Below are 9490 nucleotides of genomic sequence, written 5' to 3'. Positions count from 1 at the left end.
GGTGTCTTCATTCGACACTTGTTTCCCGTCCGAACATCATATCTTCCTACTAATTAAACTTGGTCACTTGGATCCATCCACTTTAATCTAACCCGTGTTTCTTTCACAACCTTGTCATAACTAGGACTCTCCAAAAATTTCAATAATTCCTTATTCTTGTCAACAATATCAACATTCAGAAAAGCCGCTTTATCAATATAATGAACATTAACAATCATCTCCATCTAAAAAATGGCAACATAAGTACAACAAAGGAGCAATGCAAAATATAACACATTGCATACAAAACCACTTAGAAAATTTTTGTTCATCCAAATTAAGCATTACCCAAACCCTAACCCTAAATCCTAACATTAGGCATAACCCAAACCCTAAGCTTGGTTCGTCCACATCACAAATCAACACCATTGGACCAACCATACTCATTAGTATACACTACAAGCATCATATTATGGAACAATGTTCAGAACTAGGATTAGGATCCACATGAACAAAACCATCTAGATACGCAAATCCAACCAATACAGTTTTGTGAGATGAAGGAGATTTCCTCAAAGAATGGAAATGACACCGGATCCACGAACTAACACAATCAATTTGCAAGGACTTGAGAGGGTTTAAATGGGGGAGACAAAGGGAAAAAAGGGCAAGAGCTCGGGATGGCCAATGGGAGAGAAGAGAGTGAGTGGTGAGTGAGGGTGAGTGCCCCATAACCACTTAAAATATCTGTGCAGGAACGCCATAGGCCCTGGCGTTTCTACCAACGTTGGCTGGTTTGGTGTTTTCATCCTGCCACATCAGTGAGTAGCGCCAGCGCGTTTTGATCGTGGGTCAGGGCAGCAACACTGGCTAGTTTGGCGTTTCAGTATTAACCAACAACGCCACGGGCTCTAGCGTTACCAAAAAGGGTTAGATCGTGAAATAATTTCATGAAGAGTTCATTTTGTGATCAAGTGTTCTGACAAGGTCATTTTGGCTGTACGCACATGGGCCGACCATTTTGTAGCTATTTTTTGCTTCATTATTTCTTTTTCGGTTTAGGTTTTCTTCAAGTTTTTCCCTTTCGATTTTCTTTTGTTTTCTTCAAGTTTTTATTTTATTTTTGTTTATTCCCCTTTTTAATTTATAATATTTTTTATTTTTTTAAAAGACATAGTGGGTATTTTTAAAATACGTGATAAACTTTTTGTTAAACACAGTAAATATTTTAAAATACATGATGAGCGTATTTTAAAGGCATGATGCATATTGCTTCAAATATGTAACAATTGTTTTTCACAAGGTGGATGGAAAATTTGCATTTTTTCAATTTCTCGTAATTTTAATTTCGAAAATTGTCTGAACAGTAATATTTTCTGAATGCTTTTTAATGATTGTTTTGAGAGAAAATAAGATGCAGGTTTCTGGGCCGCGCTGTGGGCAGCCCATAACGGAGCTGTCGGCCCTGGCCCGTCAAATAGGGGGACGCCTCCTTCCTTCCTCCCATCCCACCATCGGCGGCGTGCACCACTTCTCTCCTGCTGCCGCTTGCACAGTCTCGCAGCTCCCCATACCTCACCGCTTTGCTCGCCACACGAAGGCGAGAGACGAATCCGGCCGAGCCTCCGCCGTCGCTCAGCTCTTCCGCTCGGGACCTCGACTCCTCGAGGCGGAGTTCCTCGCGCCGTCCGTTCTCCATTCCCGGCACCAGTTCAGGCTTCGTACTCCAGCTCCAGCTGCAGTGTGACCCTTACCACCGGTACGATACAATCCCGACTCTGTACTGCGGACCTTTGCTGTATGCTGCTTGTTCTTTTGAAATGGTCTCTAGTGGCGGAGACCTCTGAGCAAGAACCCTAAACCCCGTCTGCCCGGTCATTTCGCTAGTTCGCTGTCACGAATACCTCTTCCCTTTTCGCTGATTCAAAATTTCCCCTTCCCAATATGTGCAGGGACGGTGGCGCGCGCAGGGGCAAAATCGTATTGCCATGGCGGTTCAGTAGAATGGTGCATTCGGGGGGCGCAGGTTGCCACCGGTGTGGTTTGTGGCCAGGTGGATCCGCCCCAATTATCGTTGTCACCTTCTCGATGATGCGCCCTTCACGTTTCAGAGCACATGCGGTGCATTTAGATTGTCCCCCTAGAACTGAACAGAGAAATGTTGACGATTTAGTGGTGATGAGGCCTTACCAGCGGCCTCGGTCACGGGACGATTTCGCCAAGCGGAAGAATGCGGGTAATGTGGTAGTAATGCGGCCAGAACGAAGAATGCGAGATGGTTCAGTGGATCGTGCAGCCCCTGGAAATGGCAGAGCAGCCGGGGATGTCGAGAGGGCCATTTTGTCCCTGCAAGCTAAGCCGTGGAAACACTTGGGTCAGAACTCAAACGAGGGGGTTGATTTGCCGAAAGATAAAGGGGTGTTTTATGCTGGCAACCTTCGCCGGTACTGCAACAATGGGAAGCTCATTCAGGCTTGCTGCGTGATTGATGAGATGGTGCTACATGGCCAAATTCCGGATGCTAAGAGCTGTATTAGATTAATCCGTGGCCTTGTTAAAACTGGCAAGGCAAATAAAGCCAGGGACGTCCTTGAGGTTATGGTGCTCTCAGGTGGGATTCCAGATACCATCACCTGCAACATGCTGATTGCGCAACTTTGCTGCACAGGGCAGCTGGATTTGGCGATGAACGTATTGGAGGACATGAGGTATGGCGGTATCTCTCCAAACGGCATCACTTTTAACACTTTGATTAGGTGCATGTGCAACCAGCGTATGTATGGCAGGGCGATCACCTTTTGGAAAGAGCAATTGAGAATAGGTTGGCCACCATATGTTATGACGAGCACCTTGCTTGTTGATCTTGTATGCAAAAACTGTGGACCTAAGCGTGCCATGGAAGTCTTGAATGAACTTGCTCTGGAGGGATGTCAACCAGATGTTGTCACCTACAATGCTCTTATCAGTGCATCATGTAAAGCAGGCAGGCTGAAGGACGCGAAGACCATCTTAACTCGTCTTATTGCTGAAGGCCTTGAACCAAATAGTACAACTTATTGCATCTTACTCCATTCTCTCTGCAATACAAAAAGGTGGGCTGAAGTTTGTGATTTACTTGCACATATGAACCATGCAAATTGTGAGCCTGATGTTACTGCCTACAATATCTTTATCAACTACTTCTGTAAGTATGGACATCTTGATCAGGCTATTGGTGTGTTGGAGATGATGGTTAGCGATAAATGTTTTCCTGATATAGTGACATACAACACACTCCTAAATGCCATATGTAAAGAAGGTATGGTGGAAGAAGCTCTTTTGATAGCCCATTGCATCAGAGAAAATGGATGGCAGTTGGTTCGTATTACATACAACACCCTGATAGATGCTTTAGCAAACAAGGGTGAGGTGAACAAAGCTATGGATCTGTTTGATGAGATGGCTAGTGATGGGATCAGTCCCGATGACATTACTTATGGTTCACTTGTTATGTGCTTCTGTAGGAAAAACATGGCTGAAGAGGCCCTACAGCTCTTGAATCGGACGCTTGCTCTTGGTTTTCAGGTTAAAGTAACTACTTTTGTCATGGTGATCCAGGCATTGTGCAGAGATAGCAAAGCGGAAGCTGCTGCTGATATACTGCGAGTAATGGTATCAGAAACTAAAAACACCAGTAACTCATTTTATCTATCTATAGTCAGAAGAGTCGCCAATTCAGGCAGGATTGAAGAAGCAGAAAGGCTGCTTCAGGAATTAGTTGACTGCAAGATAGTGAAAGAAGATTCCCCTGTTGTGTTGAGCAGCTAGCTACTAGAGCGTGATACCAAGATACTTCTCAATCGTGAAATATGGAAGTCAGCTAACTTAGCAGATAACTCCTGGAAGTTATGCATAATGTCTCGGCAAGCAAAGGTACAGTACAAGGCTATGTTCACTCAATGGCTGTTTATGTTGCAAATATTATGAATGAAGTTTGAAGCGTGAATTGCTGCTATCTTTTTCATTTGAAACATATTGTCAGACTCTCGATTATATATGCTCTAGTGTTGTTTCAAAAGGAAAACTTTTATGCATTCCTTGGATTGGAGTACACATTCTTCTGTTGTGTTCTTTGTTGAGTGCACGTTTCTTCAAAGTGCATGACCACTTCATTTTTTCAACTGCCTCACGTTTACTTATTTCGATAAAGGGAATTTTAATTACTCAGTTGCTGCATCAAGGAAACAGGGCTATCCTAATCTTGTTGTACTGATTTTATATTTGCAACAGTTGCTGCTGTCAGGGAATTTTAAGGACTCAGTTATCTTTTTTTAATTCTAATCTTGTTGTACTGATTTAAACTGTCCCATGGTCCATGCCGCTATCCTGTTCTGCCCCATGCACTTGCCCTGCCGTCCCTCTCCAATCATCTCCATCATGCCTTTTGTTATGCGACAAACTCCACCAGCCTCCTCCTTGACTGCGCATTTGTGCCTGCTGCCACAGTTTTCAATTTGCTGGGTGGGTTACATCAATGTCCTGCAGGTCTTAATTCACGGGGAGCCTCAGCCGATTTCTTCTCCACAAACCTCTAAATTGGCTGTGGTACGAGCCCGGCGGCTCGCGGCAAGGCTCTCCAGTCTGACCTCCACGATGACTATGGGAAAGGCAATAGTGCCCTGCCTATCTGCCACAGATTGTTTGAGGTCATCTTCAGAAATATTTAGTAAAGGAATAAAATGCATCGTAAGTCCTAAAACTATTGGTGATGTGTCATTTAGTCCTATAACTTCGAAACTGCAGCTTTGGGTCCTAAAACTATTGGAGGTGTGTCAGTTTAGTCCTATAACTTCGAAACTGCAGTTTTTGGTCCCAAAACTATTGGAGGTCTGTCAGTTTAGTCCTATAACTTCGAAACTACAGTTTTGGGTCCCAAACTATGCAAGTTTGTTCATCTCAGGTCCTAAGCTTGCATGGCCAGCATCTATGGTGCATTTTTTTCTTTCAAAAGAGCACTTTATATGTGTTTACTTCCCCAAAAGTGGTCCATACGGTTCAACGTCACAGTGTGTTGCAACCTGCACGCCCTCCACCTGCGTGCCCATGAGCTACAAGGCAACCTCGCTAAGAGGTTTTGGCGTGGCCGCCGGGGAGACCCCGAGCCAGTCGGCATGGAGAACAACATCCCTCTCCCTGGGCGCGGCCGCCGGAGAGACACCGAGCCAATCGGGATGGAGGATGCCATCCCCACCCCCCACCCCTCTCTCTCATGACATTGTCCTTGCCCTGATACCCTTGCCGTAGAGCTGGTCGTGCATGTTGTTGTTCGGGCACGAGCATGGCCACAGGTGGGAAATAGTCACTGCTGCGGGACGGCGCGGAAGTTAACCTGGTGGGTCCATTGGGTCAACATGGCAACAATTCAAGCATCTCCAAGTGACACGGTGGCGGGTCAATGCTGGACATGCAAGCTTAGGACCTGAGATGAACAAACTTTCATAGTTTTGGGACCCAAAACTGCAGTTTCAAAGTTATAGGACTAAACTGGCACACGTCCAATAGTTTTAGGACCTAAAACTGCAGTTTCGAAGTTATTGGACTAAATTGACACACCTCCAATAGTTTTAGGACTTATGATGCATTTTACTCTTAGTGAAGTGACCACATTTAATCACTAGATGGAAAGTTGATTTTAAAGTGAAATTGGGACTGGTGGAAAGGACTTTAGATGTATCATCCAATATCGATCAGAGTTAAAATAAAATCCACCAAACTGGAAAGAGACTATGAGCGTCAATGTACAATTACATTTTTGCCCCTTACATCAAGGTACTCCCTATCATTGGAAGTTTGCACTCTGTAATACTGACTATGAATTAATCTTTTTTTCTTCGAATACACACAAGCATGCGTATCATCGCATTAAAGAAGGAGCGGCAAAGAAGCCGGATACAAGGCCTTTCGGCCATCACAACGCAAATCATGAAAATTAGCCGCCACACCCACCCACCCTGCCTACTATGATACATGCTTCCCTAGTCCAACCTCATGCCGATGGTGATTAGGCGAGCCTCAGAGCAACCAAGCCACGCCACAACCAACGTCGAAACCTCTACAACAAGACCAAGACCCAAGGCCAACACAAACCAACATACCACCCATTGTGCCAAGAGGAAGTCAGCAAGTGAACGGCAGGGCCAGGGCAGACATAGGGAAGGTACCGTCGAGATAGCGCCGGCGATGGAGTACATTGCGCCTAGGAGGCCCACGTCAAGATCATCAGCTGACCATGACTCAAGCCACAACGTTGAGACTCCTTGAGCAACAAGACGACGCCTTCAAGAAGGGAACGATGCCATGATGCCGCCGCCGCCTGGTCCGGAGGCCGGACCGAGGGTTTCCCCCGAGCTCGAGGAAGGGAGCCCGATCTGGACCAAAACAACGCCTTCAGGAAAGGAACGACGCTCGCGGGGGTCGCCGTTGTCAGCCTCATTCGAAGCAGGGATTTCTCCCAACCCAGATCGAAGAACCACTGGAGTTGCTCAAGCATGCCAACCGTGCAACCGGAAGGGTTGCAATCGCACCACAGTAGTCACCACCAGCAAGCCGGCCAGATCAGAGACCATGGCATGCCCACCGCGTCGCTGTTCTTCCCAGCACTCACCACCACGGATACGAGCACCAGCCATCCCCAGCCACCTTAACCACCCCTAGCCCGCCTGCCAGGCAGAGCACCACCAACATGGCGCCGCTGCGCAGCCATCCAAAGCTGCAGCTCGCCGCCGCCACCACAACTCCCCCGGCCAAGGGAGGGGACCCGAGGCACCCCAACATGCACATCAGTGTGCCTTCACTGCCAGATCTGGGGGCTGGGCGCCTGATCGATGACACCAGCCTCAGCACCGCCCCACACTCCCCCCAGTCGTGGGAGGGGACGAGCAGCGCCGCCGCCGAGCCCGGGGCCGCCGCCCCGGCTTACCTGCGCCGTCAACACGCAACCGCCGCCTGAAGCGCTGCCCTGTCCGGGGCTGAAGCAGCGCGGCGCGCGACGAGGGTGGCTCCGCCGCCGCCGTTCGCCGAGTGGGCTTTGCCCGTCGGCATCCCTCGGCGACGGCGGGTGGAGAAAGGAGGGAGGGGGCAGCGGTGGCTAGGTTTTTGCTCGACAACCACCCCCCCCCCCCCCCCCCCCCCCGGCGTATGAATTAATCTCACCTGTTAGATTAGAAAAAAAATAGACCGCCCTTATTAACTTTTGGGTACTGTATAAGAACTTGAAAACTGACAGACAAAAAGTATAACTGATATTGTTCGACAAAAAGAAGGCAGCCTATAAGACCATGTACAATGCTAGGTGCTTGGACAAGTGCTTAGAAAAACAAACCAATTTTTCCTTAAGCGCCAGTGCTTATTTCTGAGGCAGAGGTTCCTAAATAAGCACCTGCGCTCTGCAAATAAGCACAAGTGCTTAAAAAACAATTATTTCCCTAAGCCCTTCTATTAGCACTTAGCATTGTACACAAAGGTGCTGGAGGACCCATCCATAGACTAAACCACCATCCATGCGGGTTAACTGGCTACTCGCTCCAGTTGGGTGCATGCTACCATAAAAAGCTCCCTGTGCTCGGGCTGCTGAATCAAAGACTGCGTATGGAGCCAATGCGTACATGAGTGTATAACCTGCGTAGGGGAAGAAATCCTCTTTTTGTCAAAAACCACATCATTCCTGCATAGCTAAGAGCCCAACACACCCCCACCAGTATGGGAAGAAAACCCGTATATTCTAGGGTGGCAGTTCTTCTATTTACTCACGCTAGCACGTACTATTACTAAGATTTGTTCAATCCGATTGCAGTTATTAATTTATTATACACTGTTCATAGGGTTGGACAATTTCCTTCCAAAACTAAGGGTCCATTTATGTATGTACTCCCTCCGTAAAGAAATATAAGAGTTGCACTTGTACTGATGAAAATAGAAGTTGATGGCCTCTGCACCACTTCAGCTTAAACAAATGGGTTTCAGTTGGCTCTGATGTGCTTCTTGAAGCTACTGTGGGAAATAAGTAGAAAGTGTTACTTTAGTTGGTGATCTGGACTAAAAAGTACTCCCTCCGTTCCTAAATATAAGTCTTTAGAGAGATTTCAATAAGAGCTACATACGGATGTATATAGACATATTTAGAGTGTAATTCACTCATTTTGCTCCGTATATAGTCCGCATTGAAATCTCTAAAAAGTCTTATATTTAGGAATGGAGTACAATAAACTCTGTTATCCAACCATTTGGTATGTTTTAGAAAACAATAATACATCTTTGCTGCTTGATCAAGAAAAGACGCCAAACCCTTGATACAAGCTGCTCAATCAAGCAAGGTTATGCAATCTAACATGATACCTGGTGGAGCCTTAACCAATTCTCCCTCAAACTTTCACCTCAATATAGCTCCAGAGTAAACAATTTAGTTACTGTCAATAATATAAGAGCGTTTTGCAAGCCAATGCTCTTATGTTGTGGGACGGAGGGAGTATAATATTATTGACAGTTTGTATTATTCCTCAAGATTATCTTTAATTTTCTTCAGGTACTCTTATGAGACAGAGGACCGATGGCTTTTCTTGATGTGCGTGTACGTTGCAATAATGCAATTATGCAATAGTACAAAAGTGTCGTTCCGGTGCTATGCAATTATGCTCCAATTGTCCAGACGTTGCAATGGTGTGCCCGTACCCTGCCCGCGTCACATCTTCAAGCAGCACCTTAGCCGTGGTTCGGTGCTGCGGCGATGTGCCTGGAGGTGAATGAATCGTCACGCTTTATTCTTTCGGCCTCAGAAAGATGATGTATTGCCTAAAATTTAACTTTTAGAAAGTATTTTGTGTAAAATTTGGATGCATGTAGTGGCGGCAGCAGTAGTGTGCATCTTATCGTCTGTTTCTTGATGAAGTGGTGATGACAGTGGCCAATGCTGCCATGCTGGTGCGCTTTTCTTTTCTTGTGATGGAAAATTGTTTGCGTTAATTTATCCAAGGGCCGCACTAAGGGGCTGGGTTTCCCTCCTCGCAACAGCATGAGTGCATGGCAAACGATGTAAAAAAAACAAGCATGACAGATTTTTCTAAATTCAAATTTTCAAGAATATTTATCTCTTAAAACGTTGACCTGATTGGCGCTCCACTTTCATTGTTGGCTTCCTTGTGATGAGATCTTTGGAACTATGTCGACGTGTTTCGACAATGTGTTTCGACGTAATAGTTCATGAAAACTCACATCCAATTAGTCATATATAGCAAGATCTTTCCAACATATTGTGCTTGCCAAAGGATAAATGTAAAAAGAAACGATGAAGATCACCATAACTCTTATGCAATGTAGAAGATAAAAGTAAAAGATAGGCCCTTCGCAGAGGGAAGCAGAGGTTGTCATGCGCTTTTATGGTTGGATGCACAAAATCCTAATGCGAAAGAATGTCACTTTATATTGCTGCTTGTGATATGGACCTTTATTATGCAGTCTGTGCTTTTATTACTTCCAT

The 9490-nt window shown here is 45.9% G+C and overlaps 1 protein-coding gene across 1 annotated transcript; it reads left to right on the top strand.

The window, feature by feature from the left end:
* Nucleotides 1-1475: 1475 nt before the first annotated feature.
* On the top strand, nucleotides 1476-9088 carry LOC125507770 (uncharacterized). Its single transcript, XM_087518665.1, has 3 exons — nucleotides 1476-1738; nucleotides 1932-3891; nucleotides 8540-9088. The coding sequence occupies exon 2, from the start codon at nucleotides 1984-1986 to the stop codon at nucleotides 3784-3786; it is 1803 nt and encodes a 600-aa protein (XP_087374791.1). The 5' UTR covers nucleotides 1476-1738; nucleotides 1932-1983; the 3' UTR covers nucleotides 3787-3891; nucleotides 8540-9088.
* Nucleotides 9089-9490: the final 402 nt, after the last annotated feature.

The sequence above is a fragment of the Triticum urartu genome, chromosome 1A, assembly GCF_056163025.1.
Source record: "Triticum urartu cultivar PI428250 chromosome 1A, HENAU_Tu73, whole genome shotgun sequence".
NCBI classification, from domain to species: domain Eukaryota; kingdom Viridiplantae; phylum Streptophyta; class Magnoliopsida; order Poales; family Poaceae; genus Triticum; species Triticum urartu.
This window is presented reverse-complemented; position numbering and strand designations above follow the sequence as displayed.

Excerpts from the sequence above, each read along its gene's own strand:
- LOC125507770 (XM_087518665.1), top strand. The coding sequence starts at position 1,984 with ATGGTGCATTCGGGGGGCGCAGGTTGCCACCGGTGTGGTTTGTGGCCA.